This window comes from Oryctolagus cuniculus, chromosome 7, assembly GCF_964237555.1.
Source record: "Oryctolagus cuniculus chromosome 7, mOryCun1.1, whole genome shotgun sequence".
NCBI lineage: Eukaryota > Metazoa > Chordata > Mammalia > Lagomorpha > Leporidae > Oryctolagus > Oryctolagus cuniculus.
In genome coordinates, this window is record NC_091438.1 from 5,481,107 (window position 1) to 5,503,164 (window position 22,058).

The window sequence follows — 22,058 nt, forward strand, 5'->3', positions numbered from 1 at the left end:
GTTTAGAGGGAGAAAGAGATGCATCCCAAGGTCGTCGGCAAGAACAAGATTGGTCCCTTGGTTGGTGAGAGAGATCTGTTCTGAAATTCAGTAGCATATAAGAGCTAACAGGGCTGGCCGGAGGAAAATTCCTGAAGCCATGTTTTTTCTGGTATGTTAATTATTTCTCAATGAAGCTGTTAAGGAACCTGGGAGACTGGAGTGAGGATTGAAGTAGCCATCATCGTCTTGCAGTGACTCAGCCTCTCTGGAACGCCCATCTGCTCCCCACCCCCAGGGCTCTGCATCACTGGCCCTCTTGCTCAGCCCCCGTGTTCTTGCCCACAGAAGAGTTCCAGGCCCTGCTGAAGAGACTGCCCGATGACCGGTTCCTCAACTCCACAGCCATCTCCCAGTTCTGGGCCATGGACACCAGCCTGCAGCACCGCTACCAGCAGCTGGGCTCCAGTTTGAAGGTGCTGTTCAAGAAAGCCCACCGAATTGTCCGCCGGCTCTTCAACCTCTGCAAACGCTGCCACCGGCAGCCCCGCTTCCGCCTGCCCAAAGAGAGGTGAGTGCACCCAGAAGTACAGTCCAATGGGAGATCCGGGTGTGGCCAGCCACACACGGCCTTGATTGCATTATTTTATTATCTTGACCTTGATCTTCTGTGTCATTCTCAACTGTGAGTCATGTCTGAAGAGAGACTGAGAAAAAGAGAGGTTGACTTTACCCAAATAAGTAGATTCAAATGCTATTGTCATAGTCCCCTAATTCTCACTTACTCATTGCCATGTCTTTTAGGGGAGGAAAGGGTAGAGTTAAGATCATATATCAATTACAGATGATGAAAAATATTCATATTGGATTGTTTCAAGCAACTGACTGCTCCGAATTGGTGGAGAAAAGAAAGTTGGCACACGTGCCTTCAGGAACAGTGGGTCTTGTCGTCTTTTAGGCATTTACTCATTCATCCACTCCCTCATTTGTTCAACAACTTTTTCGATTTATGTATTCATTTATTTCCATACATCTTTTTTCTGAATTTTTGTTTAAGGAATACAACTGCATGCATTAAATATATACAGATTTGGGAACATGATGCTTCTTCCCTCTCTCCTCAGCTCCCTCCCACCTGCCTTTCTCCCTCCTCCCTCTTCTCTTCCCATTCTTATTTTTTACAGAGATCAATTTTTAGTTAATTTTTGTACTCATAAGATTAACCCTATACTAAGTAGAAAGTTCACCAATTAGTATAAAGAAAAAAGAAAAGAACAAAACCAACCAAATGAGAAAAACATCGTTCCTTGACAGTTAAGTCAAAGGCTGTTCAAAATCATCACACCACAAGGTGTCAATTTTGCTCCTATAGATTACATTTTATTTATTTATTTATTTATTTATTTATTTATTATTTTTTGACAGGCAGAGTGGACAGTGAGAGAGAGAGACAGAGAGAAAGGTCTTCCTTTGCCGTTGGTTCACCCTCCAATGGCCGCCGCGGCTGGCGCGCTATGGCCGGTACATCGCGCTGATCCGATGGCAGGAGCCAGGAGCCAGGTGCTTTTCCTGGTCTCCCATGGGGTGCAGGGCCCAAGTACTTGGGCCATCCTCCACTGCACTCCCCGGCCACAGCAGAGAGCTGGCCTGGAAGAGGGGCAACTGGGACAGAATCTAGCACCCCGACCGGGACTAGAACCCTGTGTGCTGGCACCGCAAGGTGGAGTATTGTTACCACAGATCAGAGAGACCAGATGGTATTTGTCTTTTTTTGACTGGCTTATTTCACTAAGCACAGTGCTTTACAACTGTATACATTTTGTTGGAAATGACAGGATTTCATTTTTTTTACTGCTGTGCAGTATTCCATAGTGTATATATTCCATGATTTTGTTATGTAGACTTCAGTTGTAGACATCTGGGTTGATTCCATATTTTAGCTATTGTGAATTGAATTAAAATGAACATGGGGGCACAGATCACTCTTTCATGTGCTGATTTCATTTCCTTTGGATAAATTCCCAGGGGTGGGATGGCTGGGTCATATGGTAGGTCTGTACTCAGCTTTCTGAGGTATCTCCATACTGTCTTCCACAGTGACTATACCAGTTTACATTCCCACCAACAGTGGATTAAGGTACCCTTCTCCCTACATCCTTGCCAGCATTTGTTGTTTATTGATTTCCATATAGAAGCCATTCTAACAGGATGAGGTGAAACTTCATTTCCCTGATGGCTAGCAATCCTGAGCATTTTCTCATGTGTCTATTGGCCATTTGAATTTCCTCTCTTGAGAGATGTCTGTTCAGGTCCTTTGCCTATTTCTTGCCTAGGTTATTTGTTTTGTGGTTGTTTAGTTTCTTGAGCGCTTTATACATTCTGGAAGTTAATTCTTTGTTTCAGAGTTCACAGGTATTTTCTCCCATTCTGTTGGTTGCCTCTTGGCTTTGCTGAGTGTTTCCTTGGCAGTATAGAAGGTTCTCAGTTTGATGTAATCCCACTGGTTAATTTTGACCTTGATTGCCTGTGCTTCTCTGATATTTTCCAACAGTCTTTCCTATGCCAGTACCCCCAGTGTTCTCTAGTAACTTGATGGTATCATATTGTAGATTTAGGTGTTTGATCCATGTTGAGTGGATTTTTGTGTAAAGTGTGAGGTAGGGGTCTTGTTTCATACTTCTGCATGTGGAGATCCAGTTTTCTCAGCACCATTTGTTGAAGAGGCTGTCTTGGATCCAGGGGTTGATTTTTACTCTTTTGTCAAAGATAAGTTGGTTACAGATGTGTGGATTAATTTATGGAGTTTCTATTCTGCCCCAATGGTCTACACAGCTGTTTTTGTGCCAGTACCAGGCTGTTTTGATTATAACTGTCCTGTAGTATGTCTTGAGGTCTGGTATTGTGATGCTTCCCCTTGGTCTTTATTGTTTAAGATTGCTTTAGCTATTTGGGGTCTCTTGTGTTTCCATATGAAATTTAGCATCATATATGCATATATATATCATATATATACACATATATATGATATATCTATTTGAATGTTGTTGGTATTTTGATTGCAACCACATTGAATGTATAAATTACTTTCATTAGTATGGACATTTAAGAGATGTTGATTCTTCCAATCCATGACCATGGAAAATTTTTCTAATTTTTCATGTTATCTTCTATTTCTTTCTTTAATGTTTTATAATTGTCATTATAGAGTTCTTTTACATCCTTGGTTAAATTTATTCCAAAGTATTTAAGTTTTTTGTAATTATTATAAATGGGATTGATCTTAGAAGTTCTTTCTCAGCTATGGCATTGCCTGTGTATACAAAGGCTATTGATTTTTGTGCATTGATTTTATATCCTGCTACTTTACAAAACTCTTTTATGAATTCCAACAGTCTTTTTGTGGAGTCTTTTGGGTTCCCTATGTATAGAATCATGGCATCAGCAGAGAGTGGTAGTTTGACTTCTTCCTTCCGTATTTGTATCCTTTTGATTTCTTTTTCTTGCCTGATGGCTCTGGCTAAAACATCCAGGACTGTATTAAATAGCAATCAATCATGAGAGTGGGCATCCTTGTCTAGTTCTGAATCTTAATAGGAATTCCTCCAGTTCCCCATTCAGTAGGATGCTGGTTGTGTGTTTGTTATAAATTGCTTTGATTACACTGAAGAATGTTCCTTCTATACCCGATTTGCTTCAAGTTTTCAGCATAAAAGGGTGTTAAATTTTGTCAAATTAGGGTGAATTTAGGTGGGTGTATGTGTCCAGCAATCTCTCCATTTTTTTCTGGGTTTCCTGACTTGTTAGGATGCAATTTTTTGGTAGTAATTCCTGATGTTTCTTTTTATTTCTGTGATATCTTTTGTTACATTTCCTTTTTTGTCTCTGATTTTGTTGTTTTGGGTCCCCCCCCCCTTTGGTTAGTTGGGCCAATGGTGTACCTATTTTGTTTATTTTTTCAAAAAAAACCAGCTCTTCATTTCATTGATCTTTTGTATTTTGTTTTGGCTTCAATTTTGTTTATTCCTTCCTTAATTTTAATTATTTCTTTTACTATTTGGGGGTTTGGTTTGTTGTTTTTCTAGGTCCTTGAGATGCATTGACAGCTCATTTATTTGCTGACTTTCCAATTTCTTGATGTAGGCACTAATTTCTATAAACTTCCCTCTTAATACTGTTTTTGCTGTATCCCATGAGTCTTTATGTCAGGTATTGTCATCATTCATTTCCATAAATGTTTTTATTTCTCTTTTGATTTATTTTATGAAGAAATCATTTAGGATAATGTTGTTCAGTCTTCATGTGTTTCCATATATTCTTGAGATTCTTGAATTGATGGTTTCAAGCTTCAATCCACTGTGGTCAGAGAAGGTGCATGGTATGATTTTGATATTTTTGAACTTGCTGAGAATTGCTTTATGGCCTTGTATATGGTCTATCCTAGAGAAATTTCTGTGCACTTCTGAGGAGAATGTGTATTCTGCCACTGTGGTGTGAAAAGTTCTGTAGATATCAGTTAGGTCCATTTTGTCCATATTGTTGATTAGTTTTCTTGTCTCTCTGTTGATTTTCTGTCTGGTTGATCTATACATTGATGAAAGTGCGGTGTTGTTGTCCCTCATTACTATTGTATTGGAGTCTAAGTCTTCTTTTAAATATGTTAACAGTTCTTTTAGATAGCCAGGTGCCCTATTATTGGGTGTGAATACATTTATTATAGTCACATCTTGCTGTTTTATTGATCCCTTAATCATTACATAGTGTCCTTCTTTGTCTCTTTTAACAGTTTTTGTATTAAAGTCTATTTTTCTGCTACAAGGATGGCTACCCCTGCCCTTTTTCAATTCACATGGAATATATTTTCCATCCTTTCACTTTCAGTCTGAGTGTATCTTTGTTGGAGAGGTGTATTTCTTGTAGGCAGCAAATAGATGGGTCTTATTTTTAATCCATTCAGCCAGTCTATCTTTTTAACTGGAGAGTTGAGGCCATTTACATTCCAGGTGACTATTGACAAGTAACGACTTGGCTCTGCCATTTTTCTATGAATATTCCTATTTACTTTGGATTTCTTTTGTACTTTTACTGAGGGATTTTCTGTCTTTGTATTCTTTCATGATGATGTCTTTCTTGCTGTGCAGCACATCCTTCAGCATATTTTGCAAGGCTGGATGTGTGATGACAAATTCTTTCAATTTCTCTTTGGTATGGAAGGTTTTTATTTCACCTTCATTTATAAATGAGAGCTCTGCAGGGTGCAGTATTCTGGGTTGACAGTATTTTTCTCTTAAGATTTGGACTATATCTTGCCACTGTCTTCTAGCCTGTAGGGTTTCTGATGAGCAGTCAGTTGTGAGTCTAATGAGAGATTCTCTAAAAGTAGTCTGGCGTTTCTCTTGTGCACATTTTAGAATCTTTCCTTTCTGCTTTACTGTGGAAAGTTGGACTACAATGCTGTGAAGATCTTTTTTGGTCATGTCTGTTAAGAGTTCTGTGTGCTTCCTGTACTTGGAAATTTCTTTTTTTTCCCCCAAATTAGGGAAATTTTCAGTAATTATTTCACCAAGTAGACCTAGTCCCTTGTCTCTTTCCACATCTATAGGCACTCCTAAGACCTGTATGTTGGGTCATTTGATAGTATCTCATTTATCTCCAGCACTGGTTTTAAATTTTCTAATTTCTTCTTAGTTTTGGGGTGACAGTAAAATTTCTAGAGATTTGTCTTCTAGCTCAGGTATTATTTCTTCTGCCTCACCAACTCTGTTGTTAAGGCTTTCCACTGCATTTTTTATTTTATCTATTGAATTCTTAAATAGAAATCAAAATACTAGACATTAAGATCTTAATTTCATGGGAAATTTTTTCATTCATATCATATATGGTTTTCTTTAGTTTGTGGATTTGCTTCTCATTACTTTTAAGTAATCCTATGATTATTTTTTGAATTCCATTTCCAGCATTTCCTCAATCTCTTCATCTTCACAATCTGATATTGAAATCTAGCTGTTTCTTGAATTTCTGCATTTATTTTTAGGCATTTGTGGGATTTTTTTTTCAGTGCTCCAGGGTAAAACCCAAGTTGGGTGTGGTAGCTCTCCTGTGGTTAACTGGATTGAGAGGAATGGTCACCTCTATTGGTGTGACTGTCCCTTCTCCTCCAAGCTGAGGAATGCCTAGATATTAGCCCCCAGTGTGTGTAGCACTAATCCACACCGCCATATGGACCACACATAAGATATGCAGAGTCCTTCTTGTGAGCAGGGTTCCCTGTGCTATTAGCTGCTCTAGGCACTCTAGGAGCTCTAGGAGCTCTGAGAGTGTGCAGAAGCACTCTGTTACACCCTGCCTCCTCTCATGAAAATAGTGTTTTCTCATTCTCAGTCCCCAGTGCTCTCAGTGTCAAGGATTGCAAGAGGGACCACTCTGCCCTGGTAGACCATCCTATCCACGGGAGGTTTCCGTGTTCCCAGAGCCGGTGTGTGGTCCAGCCCACTGGATCAATTCAGATCCTCCCAACTGGATTCGATGCCCTTGGGGAATGTGGGTTTTTCTCTCTGGTAAGATCTCTGGTTCACAGGTGCACAAAATACTCACCAGCTGCAACTCTGCTCGCTTCACAGTCGTGCTGGGCATGCAGGAGTGTTCCACTGGTGATACTTCACTTCTGTAGGGATGGCGCCCCCTCTGTTCCCGTTGCTGGGTGGGTACAGCTGGCACGGTGGAGACCCTCTCTATTGGTTGCTCTTGAACTGCTGCGGTTGACCCTGCCAGCTGGGTGAGGGTGACCCCAATAATTCTGGGTGTGCATATACAAGCTGGGGTGGCTGCTACCTGCCTGTTTCCAAAAATGGTGCCAGCCCTCCCACTGCTGGCTGCAGGGGCAGCTGTCCTGAGGGATCCGGGCTGGACTCAAAAAAGGTACAGCTCACTAAGCTCTCCCTCCTGCTGTATCAACAGCAGCTTGGACCCATGCACTCTGATCTCACCTGGTTTGCCAGGGCGGTTGCTGCCTTCCCCGGATCCAAGCTGCTCTGTGGTTTGTCGTCTTGTTGCACCTTGCCGCGTGTCTTCACTTCTGCACAGATCCGAGCCTTTTCTACTTCTTTCGCAGGACCTCCCACTGCAGTTCCCCCTGCGGATTTACCCTGACAGTGTGCTTTCTCCACTTTTTTAAATATTAATTTTATTCTCAGCCTAAATCAGACCACCCTCCCATCACTATTCCACCATCTTGGAACCTCCTTCCATCTGTTCAACAACTTTTTGCGAAGAACATATTGCATGTATCACTATTATGCTTTAAAGGACTTTAGTGAATTGGGAAACTCTAGCAAACATATATAAACATAAAATCTAGAAAATTATAACTGCGGCAGCCATTTAAATTCATGGTGGGGTTAGAGGAGTCTATCCTAGTGGCATAAACCAGAGAGGAAATCCTGGGTGGAGAAGAAAGTCATGGCCAGGCTGTGCAGGGAAGGTGGAAATGGCCAGCAGCACACACGGTGGGACAGGACACCAGTCGGGGAAGCTGCCTCCCCAGCAGCACAGAGGTATGGCTCCCACTGAGGCCCAAGCAAGAAAGGAAGCCTGAGTGGAGAGGACAGGCCAACAAAGATCACTGATTCCTTTTACAACGAGTCATTAAGTGCCTGCTAGCAGTTGTCCTCATTTCTGGCAAGATGCTGCTCTGTGGTGGTGTCCCCGCTCTGCCCTGGGAGCAGAGCAGCCAGTCCTCAAACCAGCACTCCAATATGAGATGCCGGTGTCACAAGCAGTAGCTTACCTTGCCGGGCCACAGCCAGCACCAGCCCGTGATTGACTCTGGCTTCATTTTTCTCTCCTCTCCCAAGGTCCTTGTCCTACTGGTGGAACCGAATCCAGTCCCTCCTGTACTGTGGAGAAAGCACCCTCCCTGGCACCTTCCTGGAACAGAGCCACAGCTGCACCTGCCCCTACGACCAGTCCTCCTGCCAGGGCCCCATCCCATGTGCCTTGGGTGAGGGGCCTGCGTGTGCCCACTGTGCTCCAGACAACAGCACACGCTGTGGGAGCTGCAACCCGGGCTATGTGCTGGCCCAGGGGCTGTGCCGGCCGGAGGTGGCCGAGTCCCTAGAGAACTTTCTCGGGCTGGAGACTGACCTGCAGGACCTGGAGTTGAAGTACCTGCTGCAGAAGCGGGACAGCCGCATCGAGGTCCACTCTATCTTTATCAGCAATGACATGCGTCTGGGCAGCTGGTTTGACCCTTCGTGGAGGAAGCGCATGCTCCTCACCCTGAAGAGCAACAAGTACAAGCCCGGGCTGGTCCACGTGATGCTGGCCTTGTCCCTGCAGATCTGCCTCACCAAGAACAGCACCCTGGAGCCAGTCATGGCCATCTACGTTAACCCCTTTGGGGGCAGCCACTCGGAGAGCTGGTTCATGCCTGTGAATGAGGGCAGCTTTCCAGACTGGGAGAGGACTAATGTGGACGCAGCTGCTCAGTGCCAAAACTGGACAATCACCTTGGGGAACAGGTGGAAGACCTTCTTTGAGACAGTCCATGTTTACCTACGGAGCCGAATCAAGTCCTTGGATGACAGCTCCAATGAGACAATCTACTATGAGCCCCTGGAGATGTCTGACCCCTCCAAGAACCTGGGCTACATGAAAATCAACACCTTGCAGGTCTTTGGCTATAGCCTGCCCTTTGACCCAGATGCTATCCGGGACTTAATTCTCCAGTTGGACTATCCGTACACTCAAGGTTCCCAGGACTCTGCCCTACTGCAGCTCATTGAGCTTAGGGACCGGGTGAACCAACTCTCCCCACCTGGCAAAGTCCGCCTCGATCTCTTCTCCTGCTTGCTCCGGCATCGGCTCAAGCTGGCCAATAACGAGGTGGGCAGGATCCAGTCCTCCCTGAGGACTTTCAACTCGAAGCTACCAAACCCTGTGGAGTATGAGACAGGCAAACTCTGTAGCTAATGGGGGGCCCACTCCAGCACTGGGCAGAGATGGGATGCATGAATGCACGCAGGGTGCCTGCCAAGATAATCCAAGCCCTCACCTTAGTGCCAACAGGGTGCTCCCACGAGACCGGAACCCGGGGGCTTGGACTGAAGTAGCCAGGAGAGAAAGCAGCAGTCACTACACACGTGTGTGTATGCACCCGCACACACACACACACTCACACACTCACACAGGGAAGCCACGACTCAGCAGTCTCGGGTCTGTAAAGTCGGTGCTTTCTAAAACGAATGCATTGGAGGAAAGCAGCCAAGGAGGAGATTAAGAACCAGCCAAACCGCGAGATAAGCAAAAGTCCTTAAAAGTGATTCTTGTCATTCAAGGAGGCAGGAGGGGACAAAGGTGGGAGGCGTGGGCGCTCTCCTCCCCTCTCTGGAGTCACTTTTGTATTCTTTTTAACCAGATTTCTTAAAATGCCGTTGTTTAGTGAATCCCTACATGGTTCTTACTTTTTTTGTATGCTGCCTCCTCTGTGTCCTGCTGACGACTGCTTCCTGGAGCCGCTTCCTTAGGAAACGCGACGCGGGCAAGCACCAGAGGAGCCCACACCCAAGGGCGGGCAGGCGGCCAGCCTCCTCGCCCCTCGCCGCTCCAGCTCACTTCCTCGGCCTCCCCAGGGTCAGGGCCCTGGCTCGTTCCACGTCTCCCTCATGGTCCACCCAGAGCTCCTCCCGTGACAGCACCTACCCTGCCCGAGAAAGCAGCTCTGTCAAGGTAGAGAGAGACAATGGATAGGGAGATGTTCTTTTTTTAAAAAAACAAAAACAAAAAAATATTTATTTTGTGACTGTTTTCCTTGTCAATCTGCTCCAGCCACATGAACATCTGAGTAAAAACTAAATTGATTCAATATATTTTTCACAAAGGCCTTTTTTAGGGGAAAAAAAAAAGAGAGAAGAGTCTAGTTGGCTGGGTTGCCTGGATGTTTTTCTAATTGCTCTGTGTGTGTGTGTGTGTGTGTGTAAGAGAGCGAGCGAGCGAGAGGCAGACACAGGGTGGCCAAGGGTGAGCGATGTTGCTTTGTGGGAACAGGGTGGTTTCTGTATACATGTGTATGCATGCCCATGTTGACTGGGGTATAGTTTGTGTGTTGGGGGGGGGGGGAGGCGATTAAATGAGTCATGCAGGACTCTCAAAGAGGTATCCTGCTCCACCCCACTCCTTTCTTCCAGATGAAGGGACAGATGCAAGTCCCAGCACCAGGACAGTGGTTTGACACCTCTGGCTCTCAGAGAATGGCGGCCTTTGTGCTGGGCAGACACCTGCTAAACGGGGCTCGTCTTTCCCCAAACTGCCCTGGGTATCAGGGAGACCCACACTCACCATCAGAGGGTCTACAGCTGTCCTTCACGGGCCATGAGAATGAAGCTGGTGTGGCACTGGTTTCCTCCCCTCCAACAGCCATTCCCCCAACCCAACAAGCAGCTTTGACATAAACCCCGCAGAACACTGCATCCCTCTCCCCTTAGCTCCGCTCCCAGGCGGTTGGAGAATCCCTTGACAGCCTGCCCTTTGGAGAGCCATTTCTATGTCTGTGCTCCACGTGTTCTCAGCGTGCTGCATAGGCATGATAACTCTGGTTTTAACCAGGAGAAGGTCACCACAGAAATACTAAGATCTCATGCCCTGCCTTTGGGGCATCTCAGGCGGCATAAAGTGAAGTGGGAGACAGGGGAAAGATGGTCCTGTCTTTCTGTCCATGAGCCTCTAGGCTTCTTGTCCCCCAGAGAAGGGTTTTAAACTGCATATAATCATAGTGCCGTATTTTGGCCCTACAAGGACACACACTCCTTGGTAGATGAGCAGCCTAGGGATTTATTTCTATTCAAGTCCCAGAAGGCTTCTAGGGTAGAAAGTTAGAGTCACGTGATGATGATTGAGGTGTGGACATGGTGTGGGCTGTTTCTAGTTTAAACCATTGCTTGCTTTGGGGTGTTTGTGCCAATGTCCTCTCCTGTAGGGATGGAAACACAAGATGACATCTTCAGCTACAGGAGTGTCGAGGTGTACCCAAGGAGGGTGTTTTTGATAGGGAGGGGGTTGCAAACAGGGGGAAGGCTTCGATAACTTGCGTCTGATTTCAGCACTATGTTTGTGCACGTCTGTATGCTGTAGGAGGTAGCGGATAGAGACTTCCACTCACCAAAGGCACGCCTTTGAGGTAGCAAATTGCCAAAAGCCACGCACAGCAATACTGAGAGTGGCCAGGACAGCACAACGTTAACAGTGTGGGGCCTCGGTAGGGTGGGTGTGATTGCCGCCACGGGACCTGAGTCAGGACACGAGCGAGGGCTCACATCCCACCTGGGGCCAGTCCCTCAGATGTGCTGAGGGGCAGGAATCCTCAGCCACCTGTCTCTGAGTCAGAGCCCAGAGGAGGGGAAAGCGAACCTGTGGAGTTGCTCGTAAGAATGCTGTGTTTCATTCTTGCAGAGCTGAGAGGTACCATCTTAGAAGACCTCTGGGGAGATGAAGGCGTGCTGTGTCTTGGTTCTAGGAATATGAGGGAACTTCAAAACACTGGCTGAAAAACAGAATTAAAAGATCAGCTCATTACAGCACAAAACAGCTTCAAATCCATGCATAGTTTTTTCATAATACATACTTTTCGTGAACTTTTTAAGGACCCCTTGTCTCTGCGTCCAGCTAGAGATTTCTATTGCTTCTTTGTTTGAAGGTTGAAACCATGAATCCGGGTGTACCAACTCCATCTAAAGATACTATACATATTGGTGCCTTTTGAGCTCAGATGCAAGTACCAGATTGATAGAAGAGCTAAACACACTACTAATTGCAAGAGCAGACATTTTTATATCTGACCTACTCGTCTCTTATCTGGGAGGAATGTCTGACTTACCTTTTCTGGGACAGTGACGGGGTGCCTGGTGTGGAAGAGTGAGGGTCAAAGCAGCAGACTAAAGACTTTGCTTCTAAAAGACAGATAGGAGAAGAGGACATAAAGGATGGACAGAATCCCTTAAGAGGCTTTTTAAAGGCTTGAAACCATTGATTCAGCATAGACTTTCCCAGAAAGCTGGGCTGACAAATCCTCTGATAAGAAAGGGCTGTCAACAGTTGAAATTGTTACCTTTAGAGTCTATAATAACCTAAAGATGTGAACCACCTATTCTCAGACACAGTTGCAAATAAAGAATTGTCACTAATTAGTACGGGGTTGTTAATGTTGGTGAACTCATTGTGGGATTAAGAGCTAAATCACATTCCAGTTACCACCATGCATTAGATAATAACAACCAGGAATTCAAGCCTTAATTGTAACCCCAAAGAACTAATACATCAAATTGCAAATCTGCCCTAATGCTGGAGACTAATACCTCTAATACTAAATAATATACTTAATACCTGCTGCTAATAATACAGTACTGTGCTGTGCAAGCATACGCACACATCAACAGCTAAAAACATAAAATATTATTTTCAATGCTAGGTGTGACAAAGAGGTCAGATCCCAGGACTTGATTTCTTTTCAAAATATGAAAATAGTAGTTGTGATGGGCAGAGCTGCCTTGTCAGTAGATGGAATATGTTGCGTACATTACGTCCTGCCCCCAAAATATTACTTCCAAATTCTGTTTTTTCATCTGGTAGGTCTGTTCTCTTGTATTTCTGAGAGGTTTCTTTTTTGTCATTAAATTCCATATGAAAACTAAAATATCCATATAGAGAAATAAATCATACAAAATAACCCAACAGTAAAATTGAGAATTAGATTTTGGGAGTTTGAGAGGTCATTCAGTCTAATCTACTCCTTCCTGACATTAGGAAAAAGAGGTCAAAAACCTTGAGAGGTTGAAGAGCTTGCCCAAGGTTGAATCGATTAGCAGAGCTGGGAATAGCAATCTCAGCTGGTAACTTCTCCACGTCTCTTTGCCAGTGACATCTGGGTCACAGGGCATGAGAAGGACCCCGTTCAGGATGTGGGAGCGTGGGAATGGAGGAGGACAGAGACAGGAGCATCCTCACCTCTCTCCCTATGCCTGGTTCTAGCAAAAATAGCCTGCGACCACAGCAGGTGGAAGAAAAGGCTGACATTTCTCCCCTGAGAATCTTTAGGCATGGAGTAGACAGGCTCTCATTTAGGCTGGCAGTAGGGCAATCAGCTTGCTGATTTCCTGATGACCCTATCAACTCAATGTTTTTTAATTGCAACATCACACCTCCAATTTCCTGATATTTTCTATAAATCAACCAACTGAAGAGCTTTGAATGTCATTACAATTTTGATAATTTCTGCAAAACAGCTTCGTGGAGGCTAGAGGTTTCGGGATACTGCCAGCATCATCCAAAGGCCTTAGGTGTAGGGCCATGGTTAAGAAGGGTGTTGACGCGATACTCCACAGTATGAGGCGTCCCTGCTGCTCCCAACAGCAGAGCACAGACAATAAGCACCATGAGACCCACGCCACCCGTGACACAGAGCTGGGCTGTGCTCCTGACGTGCCTGCCTTCTCTTTGGGGCAACCAGGAGGAAGGGTCGATTAGAAGATTCAGGTAGGGTGAGGACACTTAGATGCACCCCTTGCTTTGTGGTTTCTCTTTCTGCTGCTGCCATCAGCCAGTGTTGGAACTGTGGGGCAGTCGCTCCACTTCTCTGGGCCCCGATCTGCAACCTTACAGAAGAAGGGGTTAAATTTCCCACAAAGGTGCTGAAGATCCGTCTCAATCTGTCCTTCCATTGTATTAAGATCCCTGTGGCATGGTGGGGGGGGGGGGGGGGGTTGTGTGGACCATCAAGTCATACAGGTCTGGCTTTGCATGTTGGATCTGTATGTACCATTTACGTGATCTTATTCCTTGATTCGTCCCCTTATCCCTAACGCAACTGCTTCATTCCCACCACCTTAAACTTCCCCTTCCCTCCCCTCCCCTCCCCTCCTCTCCTCTCCTCTTTAAGAACCTTCACCCCTTGCATACTTTTTCTCCACATCCTCCAACTTCCAGCATACATACATTGCCCTAAAACTCAATCTCATTCCTCCTCCCCTTCTCCCCAACACCTTCCCTCCGTCTTTCCCTCCCTTTCCTTCCCCCCATATGAAGTACAAAGTGCTAGGCTAGGTGCAGGATAGTCAAAACTCTATGCAACATATTTCAGGCCATGGAGAAATTGTACAGAATGATGTCGGGGTGGGGGGATGCATACATAAACTGGAGTGGTAGTCTCTAATAGAGAATATGTTGATGGAGCACAGAAAAAGAAAATTACTCACTGAAATGGTCTCTGATGACATCTGTGTGAACCTTTTCCTATCAATGGAAGTAATGATCTAGCCTCCAGATGTTTTACTTCTCAGTGGGGTGAAAGCTACAACATGCCATGTGCACTCCTCAGCAAATAACTATATCTATCTATCTCTATCTATATATCTATATATATATAGATATGGAGAGAGAGAGAGGGAGAGAGAGAGATACGTGTGTGTGTGTGTGTGTGTGTGTGTATTTTGTTTTTTTCAAAAGAGTGAGAAAGAGAGAGACATCCTCTGTCTTCTGGTTCACTTCCTAAATGGCCACAATGCTTGGGGATGGGCCGGGCTGAAACCAGGAGCCAGGAGCTTCATCTGAGTCTCCCACACATGGGTGCAGGGGCACAAATACTTGGACCATCTTAGAACTGGCACCCACATGGGCGCCAGTGTTTCAGGCGGCAGCCTTACCTACTACACCACAACGCCAGCCCTGGGCTTTGATTTCTCTACCATTTAGGATCCAGGTGTGTGATCTTTCTAAACCAACAGGGTGAGAATGAGGAGGTGAGGGAGAAGAAAGAAACTGAATTAAGTCAGAACCCGAAGGCTCCGAGCCAGCTTGCTTATCACGGCATGTTCACAGACTAGCTGCCCTGTGGACTGACTGAACCATGCTGGGTAAGTCAAGGTCTTTTCTCCCAAGCCTATCAGAGTAAATCTGTTCAGATCCGGCCAGGGAGTGCCTGTCACTCTATGGAAACATACATCAGGCAAAATGATTAAATCTGCGCACCAGCAATGTGCAGGCACCTCAGAGGCCTCAGACTTCAGACTGCTAAGGTGCCGTGAACCCCTTAGGCACCTCATCTAAGAAATGAAATGAGTTATTTTTGTTTTCAGTTCTGTCCTTCTCTCCTCCAACCTGTGCGATTACCGCCCTTGCGTCATTAATAAAAGCCACCACCAGAATTTATGTAGGGTCATTCTTCCAAGGCTCCCAGAACTCGGAAGGATGAATCAATCAAGATTATTGAGTGTTTTCAGATAGGGGCTGTGGGAAATAAAGCAAACATTGGTTTGATGTGTACACTTCCTTAATTCAAAAGATTTGCAGATGACTTAGGGAATTAAATAGAGCAGGGTGGGTGGAGAGCTCTGCGCCAAAGCGGAGGCAAAAGCCGGACCTACTGTGCTTTCTAAATCAGACGACTTGGTTCACGTCCACCTTTGCCATTTCCAAGGGGCAAGGATCTGGGTGTGTTGTTCAGTCTCCTTCAGCCTCAATTTGCACCTTTGTAAAAGACAGTCAATAACAGTGTGGATCGCATGGACTATTGTGATGGCAAATAAGATAACCCTTGCCAAGTCCATGGGCAGGCTCATGATAGATGTAAGCGTGGGCTGTTTCCATTGTGTGAGTGTCTATATTTGCAGAAGAGGCGAAACAAAGCCAGGGAGGAGAGGGTGGGGTAACACAGAGGAGGGGAGATATACTCACCTGCAGAAGCAGGCTTCTTCCTGGAAACAAAGAGGAATCTATCATCTGGGCCGTTCCGTGAGGGTCACTGGGTAACACAGTGGAAAGGATCTGCAAGTAGGGTTCTGTGGAAGACACAGATAAGTCATTCAAATGGAGATTTCTTATATAGACTCTCTATAGAAGAGAGAACTTAATATCACAACATAACTCATTACTGAAATACCCAGGAACACTATTCCGATGCTATAACTTCCCACAGTGAGAGAGCCTGGAGAATGGCTAGTTAGCATGCCCATTCGACTGCCTCTTTCAAATAGCATGACAAGTGCACTTTAAGCAGGTTCCGGATGGCAGTCAGTTCCTGGTTGGATTTGTTGATGGGGAACCAGAGTGCGGTACTGCCATAGATTTTTAGATTTAGATCTGAGGGGGGCAGGGTGTCTATTCAAGCTATATTAGAACTCTGAGGTGGGTGTAGGCAGAAAAGGGGAGGCAAACAGGCTCAGGCATCAGAGCGGCACATGTCTAGGCACATTGTCATGGGCACAATGATGGGTCTACCTAATGTTCGCATTCCACACCCAGCCTCTTGGAGCAGTTTATAAGTAACTGTTTTATTGATATAGAATTCATAGGACACAAACACTATCCCCTTTAACATATACAACTCATGGGTTTTTATTTGGAAAGTTGTACATAGATCACCACTATCTAATTCTGAAACATTTACATCACCCAAGAGATAACTCTCGTGCTCAATCTCAGTCACTCCCCGTTCCTCCTCAGCCATGAGCCCCCGGAAAGCTCTAACTTACTTTCCATCTCTGTGGATTTGTCTGTTCTGAACATTTTGGCCAAATGGAATCACACAAAATGGGGTGTTCTGTGTCATGTTTTCAGGGTTCACCTGTGTCATAGCATGTACCAGAATGCCATTCCTCTTTGTGGCTGAGTAATACTCCATTAAATAGATACAGCATATTTATTTGTTCATCAGGTTATGGATATTTGGGTTGCTTCTACTTGGTTATTATGAATAGTGTTGCCATGAACATTTGTGTACATGTTTTTGCATGGACATATGTTTTCAATTCTCTTGGGTATACACCTAAAATGGAATTGCTGGGTACCATGGCAACTCTGTGTTTAACGTTTTCAGAAATTGTCAGCCTCACAAAGCAGCTGCACCATTTTACATCTCCACCAGCACATCCTCCCCAAATCATGTTATTATCTGTCTTTTAATTATAGCCATTCCAGTGGGCGTGAAGTGGTATCTCATTGTGGCTATTATTTGCATTTCCTTACCAACTAATATTGTTGAGCGTCTTTCCATGTGCCTGTTGGCCATCTGTATTATCTTCTTTGGAGAAATGTCTATTCAAATATTTACCCATTTTTAAAATGATTTCCTTGTCTTCTTATTGTAGAGTTGGAAGAGTTCCTCATATATTCTGCATAGAAATTCCTTATTGGATACATAATTTACAAATACTCTTTTCTATTATGTGAATTATTTCACTCTCCTCATAGTGACTTTGGAGCACAAAGGTTTTAAATATTGATGAAGTACACTTTATATGCTTTTTCTTTTCTTTTCTTTTTTTTTTTTTTTTTTGCTTATTTTTGGTGCCGTATCTTTCAAATTGAAGTCAGAGGTGTATGTCCAAATCTTCTAAGAGTTTCACAATTTTAGCTCCTACTTTTAAGCCTCTGAAAATTTGGGGATAATGTTGTAAAGATGTGTTTTTTATTGATTTGAAAGCCTGAGTGAGAGAGTAATAAAAAGAGAGAGAGATACCTTCCAACAGCTGGTTCACTTCCTAAATGCTACAATGATTTATATATATAGCATGTCAGGGGTCCAACTTCATTATTTTACATATGGATATGCGGTTGTCTTACCACCATTTGTTGAAAGATTTTTCTTCCTCTATATATTTGTCCAGGCAGATAAATATAAATCAGTTGATCATAAATGATTCTTTTTTGGTTGACCTGTATGTCCATCTTTATATGACTGCCATTGTCTTTATTACTGTAGCTTTGTAGTAAATTTTGAAATCAAGAAATGTATGCCTTTCAAATTTGACTTTCCTTTGTCAAGGTGTTTTAGCTCTTCTGGGTTCCTTGTATCTCTGAACAAATTTCAGGTTTAGTTTATCAGTTTCTCAAAAACAAAAAAAAAAAAACAAATGAACTCTTGTAGCAAGTACGTTGAATCTGTAGATCAATTTGGGGATTATTGCCATCTTAAACCTTCTGATTCATCAACATTGAATATCTTTGCACTTCATTTCTCTAAATAATGTTTTATAGTTTTTGTGCACAAGTCTTGCACTTCATTTATTTTTTAGTATTTCATTCCTTTTGCTGCATAAAATGGATTTTGTTTCTTAATTTCATTTTTGGGTTATTCATTGTTTATGTACAGAGCTATGGATTTTTGCACGTTGATATTCTCTCCTGGAACTTTGTTGAATCTGTAGTTCTTATTCATTCATTTGCGATTGTGTGTGTATGTGTGTGTGTGTGTTTATTTCTTAGACATTTCTATGTACAAGAGCAAGAGCTTTGGCATTTTCAATATGGTTACACCATGTCTTTAATGTGTGATGCCCCTTATTTAGCCAACATATTCTTGCTCTTCTGTTAGAGTAGGACCATGAGGACTTCTTTCACATTCTCTCATGAGAAGCATATGAAAAAATTGTTTCAATGCAGAATCAGGTTGGCTTCAAGATATCACTTCCAGCATTTTATGTGGGCACACAAAGAAGAGAAAAGCTAATGTGCTGAAAGGATGAAAATAATCAGTAGTCCAGGATGTTTATTCAAAGTATTAGCCCACTTCTAACATTCTAAGCTGTCTCCAAGGACCACTGAATAGCAGCAGTAACTGGATCAGTCATAATAAATGGGACTAATGGGACTCCATGCATAACCTCCTTACTTGCCATCATGACTATTTAGTTCATGCACATATTGTACTAGCACCAGGCTGGCCAATGAAAGGGACTGACTTTCATCTGACCAAGTCGTTCTGTATAGCTGTTTAGCATCTCTTCCACAGTGGGTGCTGTCTGGTAGGCATTAATAATTCAATAACCTCCATACTTCCTTTACTTGTCCATAGAGTCATCCAAATGCCTGTTTCCCAGAACTCCTTGTTTCTAATATTCCAGTCTTTTTACATCAAAGCCTTTGATCAACCAATCAAGTCATTCACCATTGCCTGTGAGTTTCATATACATTTTTACTTCAGTCTCTTTGTATACAAAGTTGATGACCAATTGCACCCTACTCTAGACCTCTTCCCATTGGAAGGATTTTTAGCAGTTACTCTCTGGGAGTGATTGTCCTTGTTGCCTCTCTGTTAGCTGGTCATAGGCCCTTGTCATGGAGTCATAGATAAGGGCCATAAGAAAGGTGCTAATGCACAGTGGTGGATGGCATGGGGCTTTGGATCACCGCTTGCTTAGTTTCATTTGTGCTCTTTAGCACTGCTTTCACTTAATCTTGGATGCGTCATGTCTGTCTTACAACAGATGGTAGCACGGTTTGGCTGAATGACTTTAACCAGACACAGCTAATAATGGGTAAACCTGGCCATAAAGTCCACTGGTGTTCCATGGGTAGAAGTTCTGTATTTGTCAGGGCTCAGCAGTACATCAGGAACTACTTTCTGATGCTTTGTTGCTCTTTTTGGGTGACATGGACTTTTTCCAGAATCCCGTAATTCTACATCATTGCTCTCTTAGAGTTTTCTATAACCTGTACACTCTTGTCCTACCTTACAGGCTTCTAGTATGATAAGGTCTCCTGAGTTGTGTGGTTCAGATGTCAAGGCCACTTCTACTACAGCCTGGTCCTTCCGATGATCTCCTTACTGCTCTTACACTATTCAAAGTTCACAATCTTTTGTGTGACGCAGTGAATGAGTCAGAGTAGTATTCCCTGGTATGGAATGTACTGCCTCCAGAATATAAAGAGGTTATCAATATTTGTGCTACTTTCTTAAGAGTGGGAAGTGTAAGCTGCAATGCTGTATCTTTTAATCTGAAGGGGATGTTGTGGAGTTCTCCAGAACTTTGGACCCCTAAAAAGTTCGTTGATGTGCTGGTGTTGTAAAGCTGTAATCTCCACTCTCTGGAACATGTATGTTTTGCCAAGGCTTCCAACACAATTGTCACTTCTTGCTAATCTGATTTGACTGGCATGACATTGTCAATGTAATGTGCTACTGTGATAATCGTGGAACTCCATACACTCTATCTCCCATCTGGCAATATTATGACAGAGGACAAAAGTGTTAATATAACCTAAGACAAGACCATAACCGTAAACTCTTGTCTATCTCAAATGAATTCAACTTCTTCTGATCTTACCAGCTCAATGGTCACTTATGAATGTGCTGGAGATTGTATTAGTAAAACTACACCTGGCATAGCAACTACAATTGAGTCCGCTACTGAAGTTTGCAGGAGTGATGCATTCAGTTTTGATCCATTCCATTTTTGGGGGCCAGTCTGGTGAAGCCGGTGATTTGGTGTGGACTATCCCTTCGCACTCTTCACATCTTTGAGTTTGTCACTATCTCTGCCATTTTCTCAGGTTGCAGTATTGTAAGTTTTTATTGACTGTCAGCTTCAGTGGGGGCACTGATTCAGTGAGGGTACTGATTCAGAGGTTTCTACTTGGCTTTCCCAACTATACCAATTCTTACCCTATACGGTGTGAAACCAAAAGATCTGCCAGCCTCTAATATATCTTCAGTTATACTAGGAAGTGACCATCAGCAGTTCCGTGAGCCCAGATGACCCACTGGGAGCCAGAACTGAGCTTTCAAGATTCCATTTATTTCTTGGCTCCATACATCCCCCTTCTAATGGAAAGACCATGATGGACACTGAGATCCACATTGGGAATCAATGTTAATCTGATGCTATGTCCAATAATCATTGAAAAGTCTTGGTATTACTTTCCCCAAATGCTGACACTTGAATAAAGCATTGTGGTCCCTTGGGGGAAGAACTGGATGAAATTCAACTGAACACAATTGCTATGGAGTTGCAAGATTTCTTTTTGGGTGGAACAAGTATCAGTTTCTGCCTCTGGTTCTGGGTCTGAGAACTGACTCAGGCCTGGAAATCTGACAGAGGAACGTGAATTTTAATGGGAGAGTTTTCTTCGAACTTTTTATCATCTGTCCTTGGTATTTTTTGGTTATGTAAACTAAACAATACACTCGTTGACTGTTCATCTAAATTGCTTCTGGAAATACCAACTTCCATTAATACTGTCATTGTTCTTCGAAGGATACAGGCCACCCACTCCTTCAGCCCAATTCAAATACCACTTGGATTTTGTCACACTTTGTGGTATCTGTGCCCACCTTGCTTCATTACAATAATTGCCACTACCTTGACTCTGGGGGTTGAGTGCTACTAGCTGGACTTTTATTGTTTGGAGGAACTAATCAAGCTTACTGCTGTTTAGAAACCCTAATTCTATATTTTTCTCTCTTGCCATCAGCCCTGACCTATGAGAACAGCCACCACTGAGTGGATACCTATCTTGCCAGTGCGTCCTATTGCTTTGACATGGGAATGTCCTTCAGACTCTCTCAAGGACTGTATTCAGCTGGTGGATTTCCAGTTTTACGCAATACAGGCATTCTAGTGTGCCAGCTTCTTTGAACCTTTTGATCTCTGCCTTCATCATCGTCCATGGCACTGCTGGCATATTCCTACCTCACACAATACAGACCTTTGCATTTTCCAGCTTCTAAGAGCCCTTCTAGCAACTTTTTGGCATCATTTCCTGTGTTCTTGCCAAAAATCATGTAACAGGGAGACTGCTCCCATATTGGTAAACTCTTCATTATACAACCTTATGCTCTGCTGTTCTTGTTCAATTATCCTAGAATTCAGCCCCATGCATTACCAGATACTACCAGCACATGTTAGCCAGGCCGTGCAGATCCTATGGTGTAGACCCCTCCTTCCAACAGCAGCCTCAGCCTATTTCTGGTCCGGCTGCATTGGGGTTAGATCTTCCTTACTGGACTGAGTCCTGATGCAAACAAGTGTTGTGTTGGAAAGTAAACATCTCATTTGAGGTTTCTGCACCATCTTCAAGCAGGAAGAGGGCTACTATCTTCTAATAAAGCAGAGGGGGATGGCAGAGTAGGGAGATTTCTTGGGGTCCAGGAAATCAAGATTCTTAACGGCATCGACACAGACAGCCTCATGCGGAGGCTCAGTGCCCCACTCCTTCTGTATTAGGTCCTGTTCTTGGCATTAGAGACTCACTGAAGCTGAGAATTCAATCCTATGAGGAGCTCCACTACTTTAACAACTAAGTGTTGAGCCCGGCTT

At 43.7% G+C, this 22,058-nt stretch overlaps 1 protein-coding gene and 1 long non-coding RNA gene across 2 annotated transcripts in view; one reads left to right on the top strand and one right to left on the bottom strand.

Annotated features, from left to right (window-relative positions):
* Positions 1 to 14,836, top strand: part of BRINP2 (BMP/retinoic acid inducible neural specific 2) — a 131,794-nt gene extending 116,958 nt beyond the window's left edge. The window contains exons 7-8 of the mRNA XM_008263810.3: positions 328 to 550; positions 7,830 to 14,836. Of these exons, the coding sequence (XP_008262032.2) occupies positions 328 to 550; positions 7,830 to 8,946 (1,340 nt within the window). The 3' untranslated portion in view covers positions 8,947 to 14,836. The remainder of the gene's footprint in view (positions 1 to 327; positions 551 to 7,829) is intronic.
* On the bottom strand, positions 546 to 8,043 carry LOC138850374 (uncharacterized). The gene is made up of 3 exons (XR_011390065.1): positions 6,963 to 8,043; positions 6,571 to 6,747; positions 546 to 686 (listed from the first exon to the last, which is right to left on the bottom strand). It is a non-coding gene; the product is annotated as an uncharacterized lncRNA (long non-coding RNA).
* Positions 14,837 to 22,058: the final 7,222 nt, after the last annotated feature.